The 20,766-nt window shown below is 34.0% G+C and overlaps 2 protein-coding genes across 4 annotated transcripts in view; one reads left to right on the forward strand and one right to left on the reverse strand.

Moving 5' to 3' along the window:
- The window catches only part of LOC145584942 (peptidyl serine alpha-galactosyltransferase-like), a 29,636-nt gene extending 24,561 nt beyond the window's left edge, over positions 1-5,075 (forward strand). Inside the window, exons 6-8 of the mRNA XM_081641726.1 lie at positions 2,674-2,838; positions 2,920-3,163; positions 4,114-5,075. Of these exons, the coding sequence (XP_081497852.1) occupies positions 2,674-2,838; positions 2,920-3,163; positions 4,114-4,746 (1,042 nt within the window). The 3' untranslated portion in view covers positions 4,747-5,075. The remainder of the gene's footprint in view (positions 1-2,673; positions 2,839-2,919; positions 3,164-4,113) is intronic.
- A 2,045-nt stretch (positions 5,076-7,120) lies between these two features.
- Positions 7,121-18,785, reverse strand: LOC145584943 (dolichyl-diphosphooligosaccharide--protein glycosyltransferase subunit 1B-like). Of its 3 annotated transcripts, none has more exons than XM_081641729.1 (9): positions 18,524-18,785; positions 18,169-18,213; positions 17,010-17,638; positions 16,156-16,303; positions 15,097-15,279; positions 14,935-15,003; positions 12,078-12,167; positions 7,484-7,633; positions 7,121-7,370 (listed from the first exon to the last, which is right to left on the reverse strand). In XM_081641729.1, exons 1-8 carry the CDS (start codon positions 18,647-18,649, stop codon positions 7,499-7,501), a joined length of 1,425 nt encoding a protein of 474 aa, XP_081497855.1. In that variant the 5' UTR covers positions 18,650-18,785; the 3' UTR covers positions 7,121-7,370; positions 7,484-7,498. The 3 variants fall into 3 exon arrangements, with proteins under 3 accessions (XP_081497855.1, XP_081497854.1, XP_081497853.1); XM_081641728.1 differs by having other exon boundaries at positions 7,478-7,633; XM_081641727.1 differs by having other exon boundaries at positions 7,121-7,633; positions 18,524-18,784.
- Between the last annotated feature and the right edge of the window lie 1,981 nt (positions 18,786-20,766).

The following is a 20,766-nucleotide window of genomic DNA, read 5'->3' on the forward strand; positions in this document are numbered from 1 at the left end:
GCTGTTTCATTTTGAATAGTGGTCTATGCTAGTGACAGTAGGGAGGGTAGAAAAACTCATGGAAAAATCTAGTGGTGTAGAATAGGAAGGGAAGAAAGAGAGTGGTGAATTTGGCCACAGTGGAGGTGAGGAGGGGGATGGGGTTGAGGAAGGACTTAGAAGCATAGAAAAGAGGAAGAGAGGTGGAGAGATAAATTAAGTAGTAGGTTAGGGTCATTGTTTGTATTTTATAATGACTAGCAGAAAACCGTGATTTGATACTCAAACCAATGACTCGTGTCTTATATTGAATGAAAAAGGGACCTTAGTTTATTTTGCACTTATGGATTAGAGAAAACACCTGTTTTCCTTATGGTCTAGTGGCTGAGAGTGAACTTTCTAACCTCTAGATCCCAGGATCTTAGAAATAATAAAATCAGCACAATGAATATTAGCTGAGTGATTTTATGTTAGGATATTAGGATCCACTGATCCAGTGGAGTTAAGTTGGTTAATTATCTGTTCCAAATACTAAGAAGCCTATTAGCCTAGGCCCAAAGTCACCACTGCCATCTGGGATATTTGAGTAGCACTAGCACTATTGAATACAAACCAAGTTACCATGTAAGTTACTGCACTAGCACTATTGAATACAAACCGAGTTATGTCTCTTCTTTTCACAAAGAACACTAAATGATGCTTGGAGATTACACAAATTTCAATTGCTAATGCTTTCAAAGGCTGGAAAACAATCATTCAGCTGCTATCTTGTTTGGAGAGTGGAGATAATGCATGAATAATTGGAGAATACATCTCTGTTTAAAAAAATATTATCACAGTAACCCACTCGCAGCCGTATACTTTATTATGGAAGAAATGTTGTGACTAATTGAAGTATACAGTATAAAAGGTAATTGAAATTTGTTTATTTTTGAAAGGAAGTTATCTTGTTTTGAAATTATTTATGGAGGATATATTGTCTACTTTCAAATTGAGTTTTGAATTGAAGGAGGGATGAGAGGGAGGAATGTGATTTAAAAGCTTTGGGGGTGTGGGGTTGGTGCAGGATTTAAGAGAGTGAGGCCCAACTGCCATGTGTCATAGTCCGAGTGTTTTTCAGGATTGTGCAGCGTGCTCTTGCCTTCTGATGGTAAGGGCACAAACCTTGTGTGTAATCGTGGTTTGTGAGCACGAAGTAAAACAATTGGACGTATGGATCTCAAGGGGGCAGTCCTATCTTTTAGCAACGAAGCATGGGTAGTCAGGGCTTATGCTAACAAAGCTAGTTGAGGTGGATACAAGCAGGGCTGAATCATGCATTTCTTATAGAATCTAGTGAGTTAGGGTGCTAAATACATGTGGCGGTAGTCACAGTACACCAAAATAGTCTAACAACACAAGCAAAAAAAGCAAGAAACTTGTTAGGAAGTTTTTGGATTTTCATTCATTTTGGATCTGCATTGTTTTTCTTCTGAATACTGGATTGACAAAAACATATTAATGGATTTTAAAACCTATAAAAAGTCTAGGAAAGCATCTAAAACATGAAAAGGAGGTAACGTTGAGTGAAGATTAAGAAAATGGCAGATTAATTTCCATAACCAAGCTATGTCAACCGAACAACTTTATTATGGGGGTGTTTGGTTAGGAGCTTATTGGAGCAAAAAAAATTGTTTGATCATTCCAAAAAGCTCTTTGGAGTGTTTGTTTCGAGCTTTTTTAAAGAGTTTTTAACTTTTTGGTTAATTTTATACACTAAAACACCTATTTATCAAACACTTTCACTCAAATAACTAATTAGCCAACAGCTTACAGCTAAAAGCTAATTGCCAAACAGGACCTATATAATTAGGTGTCGCATATGATACAACCCTTTCCTTTCAAAATGGGAAATGAAATTCCTAACCCAAGGTACGTCAACCAAATTACTAATTTATATGTTTGGAATAGCAAAACAAGCTAGTGAATATAATGGGATTGCTTTTCCAAAAGGGGGATGTAACTTCGTTAATCCAGCGTCTTCCATAAAAGGGCCACTTCAGATTTGTCTTTTAAAAAAATATCAAGTAGGGACTTAAAAGTGTGCAGGAATTCGGATTTTTAAGCAGAAATATTGGATATCCAGATTCCTGTAATCTCTGCTTATTTATTTTTAATGCTTTTTTTTTTTTTTTTTTTTTGGGGGGGGGGGGGGGGGTGTGTGGGGAAGCCCAAAAGGCATTAAGCAATTTCAGAAGTGTTTTATTTGAATATTGTCTATAGTATAACTTTCAAAAGAAATGCTTTATCATATACAAGTAGGTATTATATACTGATAATCAAATATTAATAATTAAATAATCTAAGGAATCATTTCTGCAAGTATTGTGTACATGGTTAAAATACTAATGTCTTATCAATAATATAGGATATGGACTATGTTCTGCTTATTAAAAAGCAAAACAATATCTGTGAAGTTCTGCTTTTTTCTAGTGTGGATACCGCACTGAATAAAACTTTATCGCTAACCTCTACATAAACAGTAGCCAACAGACGGTTGTATCTTTTCCGAAATTATAGGCCAAATAATACAGCCTTGGTGCCTCCTGTGTTATATATAGTTGGATAGCTGACCAGTGAACCATTAATCAGAGTGAAATTATTTCAAATTTTTGTAAATAGAGGCTTGATACAGAATCATGTCTGCCTTTATAGGTACCCAGCAATCAATAAACCAGCTGCAGTTGTTCATTGGATTAATCATGCAGAGATTGATGCAGAATATATTGTAATTCTGGATGCTGATATGATTATGAGAGGTGAAATTACACCATGGGAATTCAAAGCAGCCCGTGGGCGTCCAGTTTCAGCTCCATATGGGTAAGGCTATAGGATTTCACCTGTTTCAGCATTAATCACAAGTGGTTATTTCATTCTTGCTTATTCCTATCTGATTTTCAGTTACCTGATTGGCTGTGACAATATACTTGCAAAGCTCCATACACGCAATCCTGAAGCCTGTGATAAGGTTGGAGGTGTTATAATAATGCACATAGAGGATCTCCGGAAATTTGCTATGTATTGGCTGCTTAAAACTCAGGAGGTACGAGCTGATACAGAACATTACTCCACGAATATCACTGGTGATATCTATGAAGCCGGATGGATCAGTGAGATGTATGGTTACAGTTTTGGGGCAGCTGAGGTATGTTTGGCACAGCAATGACTCTAAATGTCATTGAATTTTGTATTATATTGGCAAACAAGTTTTATGAGAACACTAGGAATTGCAAGGAAATTTAAGCACAGAATTAGGGAAGAACAGATACTATATTTTTTATCACTAATTATCAATTACTGTCTACCCACTTTCAAGAGATGGAGTCTAACCATTAGGTGTTTTCTCCATATTTCCGAGTGTTCTCCTCTACAAGCCTCCTACAATATTTAACTAAGCCTCTCAAATATCCTCTCTGTTTTCTCAGTCCCCCTTTAAATGCAAATTCCCAAAAATACTCTTTCAAACTTTATCTATAAATATAATGAACATCTTTGAACAGTACTCGGTCTCTCCAACCACAAATAATCTTCCTATATTCTTTTTTAGGATGTCCTCAAAAAATCTTCCTGTTACTTTAAATGGATAAATTTCACATTCAACCCATGTGATGTTACTAGAATCCTTAATACGCGTCACTCCAAAACATAACATGAAGATTATTTGTGGGCGGAGGGATTATTAATAGTACTCTTCTGCCTTAATCTAGCATATGTCAGCTAGGGGCCAGGAGATTACGTTGATTCCTTGCACATGTTAGTTTAACTACACTTTTCCTCCTGTGGTTCCGTTCCTCTCAAAATAGGTTCTCTATATTTCTAAATGATAGCCACTAATCATTGTAGTTTCTACTTTCTTTGAATGAACATTATTTCAGGCAACCTTCTCTTTCTAGTCTGGATTCTTAAGGGTAGTACTTGCCTGGAGACTGGGAGTTCTTATCATCATTTATGTCAGTAAGATGGCGTTATAATGTGTTATGGTTTCGGAACTTGAAATATGTAGGAGACTGGGAGCTCCCAACCTTCGGTAAACCCTTGTAGGATTGACCTGTCTTTTTTGTTTATATGCTTATTTTTATTTATTCATTTCTACAGTTAAATTTGCGGCATCGAATAGATGGCACAATAATGATGTATCCAGGATATGCTCCCCAGCTTGGTGTCAATTACAGGGTTTTCCACTATGGATTGGTTTTCAAGGTTGGAGATTGGACCTTTGACAAGGCTAAATGGAGAGATGTCGACTTAGTAAACAAATGTTGGGCTAAGTTTCCTGATCCTCCTGATCCATCAACTCTTGATAGAACCAATGAAGATGCGTACCATCGAGATTTGCTCAGCATAGAATGTGGAAGAACATTGAATGATGCTCTGTATCTCCATCATAAGAGAAGAAATTGCCCTGATCCCAGTACACTGGCCACATTAGACGAGGTGGTCATGAACAAGGAAAAGATATATAGGAAGTTTCGAAAGATTATTGAAAGTGATGCCACAAGAAATAGCTCTAACGAAAGTAATGATTCTCCGGAATTACTGACACCTCCTGCATCAAACCAATTTAGTTCCATCAGGATTTGGCTAATGGTTTTATGGGGAGCTTGTTTTCTGGGTTTTATGTCATTGCTGTTGAAAGTATATGTGCGTGGTAAAAAGCGGAAATCAAAGGGTAAGCATTACAAGAGCAAGAAAAGGTCATCGTACTCTGCATTGCATGATTTGAATTGAAGAAATGCTAACTCATCTGATAAACTGTGAATATCATTCTAATACTATAATGGCGGTGTTCTGAAATGTTCTGCATATCCCTGCACATATTTTTTCTATAAATGAAGATGAAAATAGTTTTGATTTTCTCAATCAAAATTTCCTTCTTTTTGGCAGAATTCCTAATTGTAACGTTTATACTGTAGTTTAGGACTTTAGCAACCAATTTATTGCTGCAGGTAGAAGACAGAACTTACTGTTTTGCAGATATATCATAAGGTGTATTTTTACATTTCAGATAAGGTATATTCATATATCTGAAATATGCGTTTCTTTTTTCTTATTTTAATTTATATTTACATTTTTGATGATTTTAGGAATGGCAAATGTGTATACAAAAGGATTTGTACTGATTACTAGCTTGTGTCCTTGTTAATGCATGAGATCTTTTCATATAACTATTTAAACTCAATATGAAAATTCGTTTTTTCTTAAAAAAAAAAAAAAAAGTGTTAATATAAAATTTACTTTTGTAAAATGGACTCACTTGAAATTAAAATTTGCTCATTTGTTGACATGAGCAAAATTTAAATAATACAAAGATAATAGCAAAACAAACTTAATAGTTCCGAAAATAATTTAGCTTTTCTCTAGTATTACATTTCTCAACCAAAAAAAAAAAAAAAAAAAAAAAAAATATGAGTAGTTTTCTTTTTTTTTTTTTTTTTTTTTTTTTTTTTTTTTTTTTTTTTTGGGTGTGTTCCTCTCCAACATCTTGATATGCATCTTCCATATTAAAATCGAGTGTTAGAGAACTTTTTCCTTCCGATCTCAAATAGCAGAACCATTTGCAACACCGTACCAACACCATTCTTCTTCAATTCAAATAAGTATTATACTTCAGTTGGGGTAATACTTCAATAGGATTGAATAGGGTGCACTAAACCATGGGGCAGAGCTGATCATGATTATGTTCTGTTTTATTTCTTACAACCATGGATCGATTATTTTGGTTTATTTCATACACCATTGCTTTGTATCCAATTCTTTAGTCGGTCTTTGTATATAATTTGTCAACAATTTACCCTTCTCATGTTTAAAACTATCTTATCACACATTTCCCTGCCCTTTAAAACCTCTGTGCCTTCTCTTTTGTTCAAAGACATGTTTAAAATCCAATTCTAAATGATCTTTGTATAACTCATAAGCTTAACAATTTTGATTGATTTGCTTCCAAAACTAAGCTTGAGCTTTTATACTCTCATTTTCAACTATATCAAAAGTTTAATTTGGTTAGTGTAATGACATATCAAGGTGAATTATCATTTTTCATAAGAGAAGCTGAAACTGATAGTGAATTTAAGTTAAACTAGTGTAAGGAGGATGACCAACTTGCCGATATCGAAGGTCAGGTTTGAATCAGTAACACACATGCTCAGGATGAGAAAGAAGAGTTCTAATTAATTTGTAATTCTAAATTAAGCATGTTGTATTATATCCTTACATAAAAAGGATATTGGCATTTTTCTCATAACCTTATATAGGGGTGTAAATGAGCCGAGCCGAGCCGAGCCGAGTATTAGCTTGTTCATGTTTAATTTCATTTAACTTAGACAAGTTCGAGCACGATCCCGAGCTTTCAAGCGAGCTCAAATTTTTGTTCAAGCTCGGCTCATTTAGTACACTATATGTTCACGAACGGTTCGTGAACAACTTGTTTATTTAACGAGCCTTTCATGAACTAATTTAATAATAATCGAGGTTCTCCAATAAATGAGCTTTGTACTTTTGATATTTGGAATTTCAAAATTAACATAATAATTGAATCTTAATTATAAATTTAATAACTAAATTAACAATTGTAAATAAATAAATAATTCATGAACATAAATAAACGAGTAGTTTATGAGCATAAATAAACGAGTTGTTCATGAACTTATCTGAATGAGCACATCTATGTTCGTGTTCAAGCTCATTTATTAAACGAGCTTCAAAATTCATTCAAGCTCGGCTCATTTATTAAATAAACGTACATGAACGAGCTTCAACCAAGCTCGAACACGAGTAGTTTATTGACCGACTTGGTTCATTTACACCCTAACCTTATAATTAAAATTTCAGTATACTTCCTCCGTTTTTTTTAGTTGACACCGTTTGACTTTTACACTATTCACACAACACGTTTTGACTCGCTTTTGTGGTTTATAAATACAATAAAACATATTCATGTGGGATCTTATTTGAATCGTTTCAATGTATATTCTATTAATATCCACTTTTTATATTCTTACAATGTTGATAATTAGAGATATAAAGCGTTAAAAACATGCGTTGGCAAGTGTGATAATAGAAATGTGTCAACTAAAAAAAACAGAGGAAGTACTATTTAGTCAAAGAAAGAAAAAAAATACAGTATACTATATTATCATGGAAAAAAGTTGCAAATGACTTGCACCTAATGATTCAGCTAAAATACAGTGAAATTTCAATATTTTTTTTAATGCTTATGTATCCTGATGCTACTCTCGGATGCAAGACATCACCTTGCTTGCAGCTGAAAACACAACATACAAGAACAGATGATTTCATCATGCTGATATTTTACTAATCTTTCTCCAGGCTTCCTAAATCTCCCGATCTAGTATCTATGCAAAACACAAAAGTTGTTGCAAACTATCAGCTCATCAAACATTGAGATGTGTCGTCAAGTTGCACATATCAGACAAAAAAAAAAAAACTAGCAATATATTACCCTTACATAGCCACTAAAGTTTTAAGATGTTTTCTGCTTATGGATGGAGATATCTCCATGAAGATAGGCTATGCAAGCCAAGAAAAATAATGTAAAGATGGATACCAAGATCAGTGGCTCAACAAGCATGAAGGCAGGGTTGAAATCGTAGTAAACCTGCATGGAGAAAATGGATGATCAGATAGCTTTACAGCACAGTGAATACCAATATCACAGCTTTACAACTAGAAGGAGCAATAAGCCTCTCTGTTATACAAAACTGTGTAGATTACAGCTCCAAGTTATGAGGCCTAAGACTGCAAACAATGTCATAGGTAGTCAAACAGTGATGACAAAACCTTGATATATGTATGCAAGTGTAAGATATAAGAGGCACTATACATGCATTTATGCTGTATCATATAACTGGGAGTTAAATTTCTAACATCCAGAAGACCATAAGCATATGAGTGTGCAATGAAATAAAAAAAAAAAAAAAAAAATTATAATAATAATAAGTATGAAGCTCAATGTCAGGCGATCTGGCTTCATTCCTGGGCGGGTTGTGGCTGATGCGGCTCATCGGAAGCGGGTTAAGTATGAACCTCGATGTTAGGCGATTGGATATGGTTTCATTCCCTTCTCCTTTTCTTCACTTGGGGAATTAGAGAAGGAGGCTGTTGCATTGCTGAAACGGGTTCAAAAATTCTCGACAACGCAAGACATTGGGGCACGTGCTACTGCTCATATATTTACTAGGATTGGATTTGCTATATCTAGAGGAGTGGGGGCCCAGATTGTATCTCGGCTACCCACTAACTTTTTATAGGTTGTATGACTTTGTTTGTTTTTGAGATAATAATAATAATAATAATAATAATAATAATAATAAACAAAAAAAAATAAATAATAATAATTATAATAATAAAAACTTTACGATATCTTTATCCTTCGTAGCACCTAGGCTCTGCCGTTCTGCACATACCAACCCACATTGCCTGTTTGTAACCTACTAACTATTCAGAACAAGAACTGAAAATATGCAAGCATTTCTATTGTGACCAATATCTGGATGTTGACTATCTCCTAAAAAAAAAATATCTGGATGTTGAACTTCCAGCAATACCCAGAAGCAGAAGGGTGATTTTCATTGATCATTATGAATATAGTGACATAGTTAGTGAAGGATTTTGGCAGCTATAGTTGACGAGGAAGATGAAAATCAGATACAACTAGAAATAGCTTACGGGGAGAAACTGCTCCACAACAGTATTGCAAAATCAAAGTTGGATGAGAAGAGAGCAGATGACATAAAGGTCTGAAATACTGCAAGGCTGAGATTTATAATCAATGGACAGAGGGTGCGACCGTGCAATACCTGATAGTAACATAGAGATCAATGACCTTATTACCATTGACCCTAAGAGATACATATGAGATTACGATTTTTGAGGCACATAATAAAGACATAATTTAAACCCTAAAACTGTTTTCACATTTATAAAATCCTGGAATACTGACAAAATCAAAAGAAATTGATGCCTTGATGGGGTTGGAAACTACGAAAGTGAGCAAAATGAGGTTTTGGTTGCATATTTTTCCACCAATGGCTTTTAGTTGGCTTCTGCTTTTCTATTCCTGATTTTCACTCGAAAATTTAATCCATTAACAGCTTTCAGTTGTGGTGCGTAGATTTAGCTCATGTATGGGTTTGGTTGCATTTTAGTCATTAGATGTGATAGTGGCTGGGCGGTAATTGTGGTTTTAATTGCACGCTGATTGTTTACTTGTACTTCAATGACAAGGGGTCAACTTTCAGCATAGTTCCAGCTATCATAAACAATTTCTTATTCTTGATTTATTTAGCATAAAGCTGGTTCATATTGGCAATTTGTTGAACTTACTTACAATAATGATATGAAATGCTTAGATGATTTCATCAAAGGGGATTTTCTTTGAGATCCAAGTCCATGCGTTTTCAATACACATCAAGGTGTTGATACAAGAGGTTGGACATGAAAATTTTAGTCCACCCTAAAACCCATCTGATGGAATTTAAGTATTTACACAATACTGTTACTTTAAAATGACCAGATCCAACAAGAAAACCCAGTTCGATCCAATCTGACCCACCAATGTGCCACTCCCTCACACCCTTATCAATACACTAATCTCTAGCCATTGTTGATCAATGCACACTCGTATCAGACTAAGTCCCACACCACTCCCATACTATTGTTGTCAAACGCCCAATATATGCTTACACATGAATTATATATAGTGGTCTATGTTTGGAGGTAATTTGTGTATACTACCTCCGTTTTTTTTAGTTGGCACGTATTCCTTTTTAGAAAGTGTATTTGGAGTTGACACGTTTCCTTTTAAAATAAGTTTAATACTTTATATTTACTAGTCTAACCCACTTGCTTCATCATTCTCTCTCCTCTCCTTAATATGTGTGCCTAAATTGAACGCGTCAACTATTAACGGAGGAAGTATAAGACATTTAAATTGTGCTTTTGTTCCATATTGTTTGGTATTGCAATTTTGAGTCGAAAAGGATTACTATGTTAGCTTTAGCCAGTTTCCATTGTTATCAACTCGGATTTAAAAAATTTTAAACTTTTCGGAATTATGAACTACGCCTCTATTTGTTTTTAAATGCAATTGATGCAAAACTTTGACCAATAATATTGTTAATTATCAATAAGTATAAATTACAACAATTGAATATAGATAAACTATTCATTGAGACGATTCCAACAAGTACCCACAAGACTATATTTTATTTTATGTATAATTAACAAACATTGGTCAAAGAGAGTCGAGTAAAATGGGGCACTTAAAAAAACGAAGAGAATATTATCATTACTAGAGTATCATACATTCATTCACATTAATGGATTGTATTGCTCATGGTCTCATGCCGAAAACAAGAGCCCTTAACTTGCTATGTTGACCCAAAGCTTAACATTTCTTATCATGTTCAAGTGATAATGCTTGCTTGCTAAGTGGGGTCGGCTACATGAGCCAACACGAGGACTTCTCAAGAAACCCATCCTAGTACTACTCTCAATCATTGTGGCTCATCTCAAGCGATGTGATAAAGTTTTGCACCGGCTTATGTTCAAGTTATAATGAAATTATTAATTTAACCAACCTAAAAATGATCTAAACCAGGAATCACCAACTTGGCTCTAGTTTAGTTGGGACGCTATCATATATTCAAGTCATAATTAACCTGGCCCCTTGTTATGCCCTCCATTATTAGAACAACATTACACTACTAAGTTTTAATAGCATCCTTAAAACCCATATGACTATTGAGGTTGACAAAATCTAACATAAGCATGCTTTTAGAGCATTTCTTTGATAGTATAGCCCAATGGGCACTATTGGTGGTCGTGATCACTTGATGTAGAAATAAAAAATGTTACCCAAACGACGACAAAGCACACTTCCTCTGTTTTCGAAAGTTTGACTCACTTTCTGTTTTAGGGTGTTTCCAAAAATTCAACTCACTTATAGTATATAAGAACACTTTTCCCCCTTGCCCCCACAATATTTACACTTTTCCACTCATTCAATCTTACATCCACCCACCTTTTAAACTAAAAGTTACTTTATTCTCTATATAGATAGAAATACTTAATCCTCCTTACTTCACCATATTTATACCTTTCTAGAATTCCATTCACCCTTTTCTTATAACCACCTACCTTTTTACTTACTTTATACGAAGTATACCTTTTTCTTACACCCACTCACTCTATTCAAACTTGATTCTCTATATAGATTAGAAGTACTTTATCCTCCTTACACCAAAATATTAACACCTTTCCATAATTCCACTCACTCTTTCTTACAAGCACCCACCTTTTTACTTACTTTTATACGTAGTATACCTTTCCATGATTATTGTGCTATGTCCTTTTTTTTTTATATCAGACGGTTCCTTATAACGATTCATGTTAGCCGACCCCAAATCATTTTGGACTAAGGCTGTGTTGTTGTTATTGTTGTTGCTATTGTTGATACGATTCATGTTAGCCGACCCCAAATCATACTCTATTCAAATTTTATTCTCTACATGGATAGAAATTCTTTATCCTCCTTTCCCCACAATATTTACACCTTTCTACAATTCTACTCTCTTACAACCACCCACCTTTTACTTACATAATACAAAGTATACCTTTTTCTAATTCTCACTCACTCTTTTCAAACTTTCCTAGGAACAAAAGTCTATAACGACAAAGTTAAACCTTCATGAACAAGGTTGTACAAAGAATTGATTGATACATTCTCGATAAAGACAAGTAGTTTTAAATTAGAAAAATTACAAAGAGCTTAGATAAGGCATGGTATTTCATATACTGTTTACACATTTACATAACTTGTAACTGTCAAGATAACCAACACCCGAAAATAATACGAATGCAGACACAAGTTACACAAATGTTTAATGCTAAAATTTGTTACCACTAGGATTCTTGATACAAAGTATAATTCATTGCATTTTACATCAAAATAATCATTATTAATATATATTTTTTTAATTACCACAAAAAAAAATACAATAATAATTAATAACAAAAAAAGAAAAGAAGAAAGTTGTTACCTGAAAGGGTGAGTTGTGCTCTGGCACCACGTTCTTCTTTTCCAAAACTACAACAGTTCTTCCAAGTACATCAAGATATGAATAAGTGGTCTGCAAAGTGTGCAAACATCAGAAGAATCAGGAATCATGAAATGAGCCTGTTAAGTAAAATTGTCTCCACAAAATAAACATGGATCAAGTTTTCCTCCCCCACCGTGTCCTCTCATTTCCTATCCATCCCCCTCAAGTACCAAAGATCCAATTACATTCACGTCACAGCTTTGACAGCCTGTTCAACGGTTGAATAGCCTCAAGGCATAGGGAGCATAGAGTTCCAAAGCACAACATGAAGCGCATACCTTTTTAAGGTGCTCCTAGATGCACATTAGTACGCCTCATTAAAAATGCCTAGCCCAGACCAAATTTAAATGGCTTTAACGCCGAATTACATAACTGTCAAGTGATCATAGGATGACTAGTTAAATGTATACTAAAAGAAAGTTTCTTTCAATGTCTTCCACTCCCCTTCACACCTTAATCTCTTCAGGTTCTCCATTTTTGTTATCATTGAACAGCAGAATTACAACTAGATGAATTTAATTAAACCAAATATAATTGAATTTTTTTATGACAATAGAAATATCTCATAAATATTGATCGTAAAGACAGTTAATGTAATAAAATACTTTGTTAACAACATAATTGAGGGAGAGAATAAAATTAGGCATTCATATACAATATAATGCAAACTATTATTCTTTTAAGCCCATTTACAAAAACAATTTTATTCAATCATATGGATATATGTGATTGTTAGGAGTGATATACACATAGTAATTTTCAGTTAAAATGATTCTAAATAAGTTAATAGTTCGCTTTATGATAAATACTACCTCCGATCTTTTATGTTCTACTCACTGATGTGAGTGGGTATAAGATAAAGTAAGAAAGAGCATAAAAAAGGTGGGTTTGTTTAACAAAAAAATTAATATAATAAGAGAGAAAAAAAACTGTAATTATGGTGCAGTTAACGGGGTAAGATGGTAAAAAGGGTATGCCATAAATAAAATAAAGCAAAGTGAGTAGAACGATAAAAAAAGGGCCCAAAATAGAAAGTGAGTAGAGCAAAAAAAGAACGGAGTATATTTGTTTTTACTAAGTGTAGTAATTAGGCTCTAGTTAATACACAAGGAATCCTGTACATTAACTAAGAAGATAACTATTCCCTATGTTTCAATTCGATAGTGTCATTTTGACTTTGCACGGTTTTTTAGATGTTCCTTTGACCATCGATATCTTTGATTAAATATCAACAAAAATTATAAAAAGGTGATATTATAAAACTACACATCAAAACAAATCTAACAATATATCACAAAACTATATTTTCTATATATATATTAATATGAAATTTTTGGTAATAGTTTGAAGATAAAAAGTCAAAATGGGACTATCAAATTAAAATGAAGGGAGTATTATTGGACCAGCAAATTGTAGTTCCTTACTAAATTTTGATATGTTAATGTTAACGTAATGCTCCCTCCGTCTCACAATACAAAGCCTATTTAGGATTTTTCACATGAATTAAGAAAGTTGTAAATTCCTTAAAACTAATATTTAGAAGTACATATGTGCATGTGGGGTTAGAGAGAGATAAAGAAAAACAAAAGGTAGTTGGGAATTATTGAAGAGATAGAATGAGAAAGTGTTGGAAATTGATGTAAAAAAAAAAAAAAAAGAAAAAAAAAAAGATGACAACTCATCAAAAAGAGGGTAATAATGTCAAAAAGTACAACCTTTAAATAGAAACAAGCATTGTATTTTGGTTTACCCAAAAAGGAAAACAAGCTTTATATTATGAGACAAAGGGAGTATATTGTATAATCAATGTACCTACATTTCTTATTATGCACAACCTTTATATCTCACAAATAATACCTCTTTGTTGCACGTTATAAGAAACGGAGGTAGTATATAATATTTGAATGTCTCTACTTTATTATATTAATTTTCTATTCAAATGAATTTTAGTCAATTCTATTTTAGAAATTCAGTTAAAAAAAAGTTTTTGTCAAAAAAAAAAAAACCGGGTACCTGATTTTGGAACTGGTTCCAAATTACTGGACCCGTTAGAACTGGTTCCAAAACCAATTCCAATTTTTGAACCCAATTCTAACCAAATCTGACAGAACACCGGATTATGCTCACCCCTAGTGAATAGGGTAAAAGTCCAAATGTTGCACTAAGTAAAAAGAGTAGAAAAAGAAGAAAGTATTTGACACTGCCACATTCATTATAGCCTTTTAGGCATTAGATCAACATATGAACCATTAAACTATAATACTAAAGTCATTTCTTCGTGAAATTCACAAATGAAATATGGAGTCATACATTGATAACTGTAGGATTGTAAAACCTTGTCATTTCTTATAAATAAGTCGAGGTTCTCACTATTTCTTTCCAACACCCTACAAAAATACAATCTCAACATAACGAGATGTGATTTCCTATCATCTTTGCAAATTTTGCAATAATGACAAAGATCATTGTTATGTTATGTATATGAAATTATAAACCATGGCCTATTATTCCAGAAACTACATATATCAAAAAAGTATCATGTTTGTCTAAGTTGAAGCACTGTTCAACAGCTAATTGATAATCCATGAAGTTGATAAATGATAAAAACAAAAGATATAGCAAGTTCTAGATGTAATTAAAAATACATAACTATACAGAAAATTAAAGGAAGATGTGCCTATTGAATGTATATAGTATATACATGAAAAAGAGATGGTTAAGTGTCACAGTCAGATTAATTTCAATTATACCACAAAGAACAAAAAAGAAAGGAAAATTTGTGAAAGTGTTGATCTACCTCCAAATGTTGTTCCACTGTAAAAGGCGCCGAAACTGTAGGATTTTTAGAGCCCTCTGGCAGAGCTACCTAAAATTGAGAAAGAAGGTGATAAGAGAAGTTCAGTAGGAAGATTGGATAGAAGCAAACCACAAGATTTGGTCAATTAAAAGTTCAATATACCTTAATCGTTAGCTTATTCACAACAGTCTCTGCCATAGGGCATCCAAAAGTAAAGTTTAAATAACGCTGCTTGCCATCAGTTGACTCATAAAGGAAATCTTCCAAAGGTAATCTATACCCAATAACAAACGTAGCTCTCCAACCACCAAATAAAGGATAGCGAGGCTCTATTTCCAGTTCTGACTGCATGAATACAAGCATACCCTTAAGAAAGTTGTATTATTTACAAAATGATGTTGTCAAATTCAATTTTTCCTGATACGTAGCGCATACAGCATGCTAACTATGTACAGGACCTGTATTACTCTAACAGAATAATAAATCACTTTGCAGAAGTAATATTATTTAGTCAAGCACTTACAATTAAAACAAATCCAAAACATATCATTCTTTAATTAAATTTTGAAAAGAAAAAAAAATATATATAAAAAAAACCTTCAAGGGCCATGCCTGCACCTTGTGTCTTCCTACAACTAATTAACTTTCCACCTGCTCTCCAAAGGGTGAGGATGCTCCAGATAAATTACAAGCATAGAAGTACCTCCATGTTACTAGAATGGTCCAACAAAAAATAAAATAAAATAAAATAAAAAAATAACAACCAATAATGAAATGTGTAAAGGTGGGAAGAGAAGGCAATGAACATTGTGCAGCACATAGCTAAATTGCAGAACAGATCAAGGGCTGGTTGGGCAGAATTTTTTTCAATTTTTCCATTTTGTTGGGTTTTAGCCAATATCTTAGCTTAATTATAAGTATAGTTCATGAGGGTTTGGTCATGGCTTCCATTTTGTAATGAGCTTGCTAGTTTACTCTTAAGGTTTTGTTAATGAATTAAATATCATAGTTTAGGTAACTTGATTCTGAACCTAAATAAGATTAAATTCCTTTTGACAATCCATTAAACATTGGGTAACTTATGTTAGTTATGTATAAATCCCAATATCCCACAGCATGCGTAGCCACACATTAGAGGAAAAATCCTGTTTAAATAAAGAACAATACACACATAACCTTATTCATCAACTAAATAGGCTAAGCATACATTTATTGTATTACCTTCTTCAAGTTCAAACGCAAACGTGATGTTGAGATATTTCCTATTTCATCTCTGTAGTAAACAGAGTTTACCCGAGGAGGTAGTGTTGCAAGTAGCTGCTTAAATGAAGCTACACCGCTCACAGAAGGCTTAGATTGATAGTCCACCCTGCCACATAGATATTTAAAAAAAATTGCCTTAATACGTGTTCGAGCATCAAATTATGAATCCATCAAACCATTGGAGCAATATTTAACAGATTAGTTTTGAACAATAGCATTAGAGCCAAGATTTTAGGCAGGATTGTGAGAGACACAAATGCCTATCAAAATAATATAAGGCGCGTCCTTAAAATACGACTACAAATTTTTCATCAATTTTTATCATGAGGAAACATATTATCGCATGTCTGCATCATCTAACAAAGAAATCTATGGTTCACAAGTTTCTATTTTATTAAGATCACGAGGAAATCCAGAGATTACCACATGTGTGCAGAGCGCAAAGCGTTACTTATGGTGAAGCATCACGAGGTGCTTGCCAGCAATTATACAAGATTTAGCTAAGAGGCGTGCTTGTAAATGCATTGCTAACTATACAACCATAACCAACTGTTTAGCCATGTCTGATGTCTCTATTATAGTTTGGTGTTCAATACAAAAGATAACTAGTGCCATTAATCTACAGCTACAGATGGATCTTTGGCATATTCATCCATCTTTACGCTAGTATTCCAGGTATTAAGAGATATTAAATTCTTCCCAAGGTTAGTTCTTCACATCATTTTTAATTTTAAACAGCAGCTAAAAGCATCGCTATAAGGTCTGAGGAAAATTGTTCATCTACAAACCTCAATAGCGCAAATATTCAATACCTGGAAAATGCACCTTTCAGCCGAGCACCAGCATGAGCCAGTGTATATTGTTCTCTAACTTGTATGCTTCCCCAATGTGAAATCTCAACTTCACGTACAAGCTCCTCAACAACAACGAATGGGTTGTTGTTTTCAAAGTGCACAATAATGGGTGAAAATGAGTGTGGAGGCTGATCAACATATGGACCATATTTCACCTCAAGACCAGCATGGTTGGTGGGCTCCACATGCGTGAATGATTCCACTCTATTACTTGCAGTCCTTATAAAAGTCGTCTGTTGATCAATATGATATGGAGACAGGATGATTGCACTATCACGATAGTAAACCAACTGAGATTCTGATTGGCTAATTTCTGTTGGGAATGGCTCAAGAGACTGTGTTAATATGTACAGGACCTCAAGCGTTACAGTTTGACCTGCCTTCAAAGGACTAAGCAAAGTGGCAGAAAAGTATTTTGTTCCATTCGGCCCATCAGGTAGCTTAGCACTGACATCAAGAGATGTGTATATTTTTCTCTTTTTCTTTCCCACCGGTACAGCTGCTTTTAACAATGCGATATGATCAATTTGGGCTGGAGGAAAAGCAAGGATGACTTCTGAACTGGGAGTCATTCCTTTATTTTCAACCTGAAGCACTTTAGCATATCAGATATGGCACCACAAACTATAATCAAATGTGCATAGGCTATGTGTGCGTATTGTCTTTTTTGAACGTCTCTGTGTGAAACACGTCTACCCTTTTTAAAAATACAGCTCCAACAAGATAAACCTTTTGGCGTTATAAGATGCAACAGAAATATACAAATCAAATTTACACACATTATAATATCAATACAATCAAAACCATGCAGAATTCAATCTGAGAATTAGATTTCAAACAAAATTGCCATCAAAATGACATAGCTCAATTTTGTCAGAATGTCCATAATAATCTAATTCTAAAGGATGCATTCCATCTTTTCTAGGTTCAAATCCTGCTAAATTTACAGTCCAATAACCCCCTAGCATAGCTCTATTCCCCAAGCTAACCAGAAACAATAAAACGCGCTGCATGAACACTGATAACATCAAATTCACCCCTCTCTATTTCTAACCGGAATTCAACTAGCATTTTAATTAACAGCAAAAATACATGTTCAAAATTGGAATAAATATACCTGTAGAGTCGAGAACACCTTGATGATGTGGGAAGTCAAATCGATCTGCAAAACCAAATAACAAAAATTGGCATTTCAAATACATCGTACAATACAAATCACAATGCCAAGCTATAAAAGATAGCAATAATTAATCAACAATCAAAAACAGACAGAACGACAATAATTTCAAAATAACAATGCATTTTCAATTTCATCCACATTCAACAACCATTTATTCTTAAAATCGAGAAGAATTACACAGTTTGATTAATTGCACTGAAAAAAATTTAAATTTTAATTCAGTATATACTTTAAAATTTGAGGAGAAAAAAAAAAAAAAAAAAAAAAAAACCGATTTAAAGTGAATTCTTACTCTGCGCTCAGCATAAGTGATCCGCAGGTCATGTTGAGTAGCCGTTGAGGATGATCCAAGAATAAAAGAGAGAAAAAAGAGGTGAGAGAAAATTGAGGCGTTGCGGAGTTTGAGTTCTATCGCCATTGATGGATTCTAGCTTGAACGCTGCGAGAGTGCGAGGACTTTGAGAAGACCTGGAAATGGGGGAAATAGGGAGTGTTGTTACTGGAGACTGGAGTGAAGGACACGATCCAATGTTTAGGGTCGGGTTTTTGAGTCGGGTTTGTTTGAAATCGGCCTTGTTTAGAAAAGAGATTTTTTTTTTGGGTGGAGTTTTATATTGTAGAAGACTTTGTATGATCCCTCTCCCTACCATTTCTTCGCATTATTTAGTGTCTCTGTTACTTTTTAATTGCAACAAATAGGTAGAGACGACTCTAGGTGAAAAATATTAAGGGTTAATTACTAAAATAAAGGGTATCTGATTAAGTGGAGATCACATAATTAACAATCCACCATTTCACCACCACCACCACTCACCTCGCTACCACCAACACCAACCCACCACCACCAACTTTTTGTAACTCCACCAACACCCACCCCACCGGTCCACCACCACCAACTACCCAAAACCCCACTGACACCAACCCCACCAGATGCCAAAACACTATCAGCTCAACACACTACAACACAACCAACTACTTGAACCCTTATCCCACCATCTGACCACCACCAACTACCCGAACTCTCCCCTTATCCTACCAAGTCACCACCACCACCCACTTTTCGAAAATCCAGCCACACTCACTAGTCACCACCATTAACACCCTCCCAACAACCAAACACCAAATAAACCCTCCTTGAAATCACCTACCAACCATCCACCATCATAAATTCCACCACCATCCACCAAAACCATTAAAAATGAACAAAAAAAATTATAAATAAAATTATTACCTGTTCTCATAATTTATTAGTGCTTTGATTGCTCAAATTTGACTTTTTCTCATCATTAATTAAAAACCTTATAGTGGAGCTTTAATGGTGATGATCTGATGAAACAAAAAAAGGAGCTCTTTCTAGATTAAAATATGATTTGATTCTATCTCATGCCTAAATTAAAATATATGATATTTTATAAACGATTATGAATAATATACGATATTATCTAATTATGATTTAAAATATGAGATATTTTAGGAAATGCGTTGACTTAATTATGAACATTAGATATTGTAGTTTAGACAAGCATGTTGAGTGATTTATTATATGATATTTATATAATATATGATATTATGTTGCTATATATAGACTAGTATGACCCATAGATTCTAAATACGATCTGCGCATCGTGATGTATTTTTGTAATCTAAATGCGGTCTGCGAACCGTTGAGTATTTTTGTAACTTTTATTTAAAGTAAATAGATTATTTATTTAAATAGTTTAGTCCAAAGAAGCCCATGAAGTGAATGCCCAAAGAAGCAAGGTGGATAGAGATCCATGATGATTCAAGTAAGAGCATTTCATTTATAGTTTTCTTAGGACCAAGGGGCCATACTATGTCATGTTTTAATGCATTAGTAGATTATACATGTTAGATTTTATTTATGTTGATTGATGATGCGCTAGAGTTCACTAACTAATCATAACATAAAAAATCTAGGTCCTAGTAATATTGAGATTGCTTTTTCAATTAGATACCCAACAATCCTTCATTCGATCGTGAGTGATGGGCCGGCCTCAGTAGAGTGTCACTTGTTATCTTAGGTAATTTGGGATAGATCACGTTCTACATATTTAATTGGTTATGCTCAACAAGGTTACTTAAAGAGTTTAGAACCTTGAAGCAAAGGGTAATAATTAAACATGTGATGGTTAATTTTTCAACCAAGAGTTACAAGAGTTGTAATCAGTAAAGAGTTTATTCACCTTGAAAATGTAATGCTTGATGGTAGGGCCTCAATCCGGTCAACTATTACACAAATAAAGGGTCTTGGAATCACTTAAAATTCAATTGGGATCATTTAAATATTAAATAAAGTGCTTTTAATGTTACTATTATAATTCATTTATGGTACTTCAATTTTCATTAAACATAATTATTAAACTTTGCCTTATTTTGACATATATGGGTACCGTAACAATGACAACAACATTTACAATGTACGACCATTCCTTGAGAAGGATAGGTTGACAAGAGATAACTTTTCCAAAGGATAGGACCTTTAGCAGAAGATGCTACTACGGCAGAGGTCCGTAA

The sequence above is a fragment of the Chenopodium album genome, chromosome 16, assembly GCF_948465745.1.
Source record: "Chenopodium album chromosome 16, dcCheAlbu1.1, whole genome shotgun sequence".
Taxonomy (NCBI): Eukaryota; Viridiplantae; Streptophyta; class Magnoliopsida; order Caryophyllales; family Amaranthaceae; genus Chenopodium; species Chenopodium album.

What these genes read in the sequence shown, in the direction of transcription:
- LOC145584943 (XM_081641729.1), bottom strand. Translation starts at nt 18,649, where the DNA reads ATGGCGATAGAACTCAAACTCCGCAACGCCTCAATTTTCTCTCACCTC. An exon ending in TCACTTATGCTGAGCGCAGA is followed by an intron (nt 18,214 to 18,523) that starts GTAAGAATTCAC and finishes TTGGTTTTGCAG; the next exon opens with ATCGATTTGACTTCCCACAT. An exon ending in CTGAAAGGTGCATTTTCCAG is followed by an intron (nt 16,304 to 17,009) that starts GTATTGAATATT and finishes TCTATGTGGCAG; the next exon opens with GGTGGACTATCAATCTAAGC.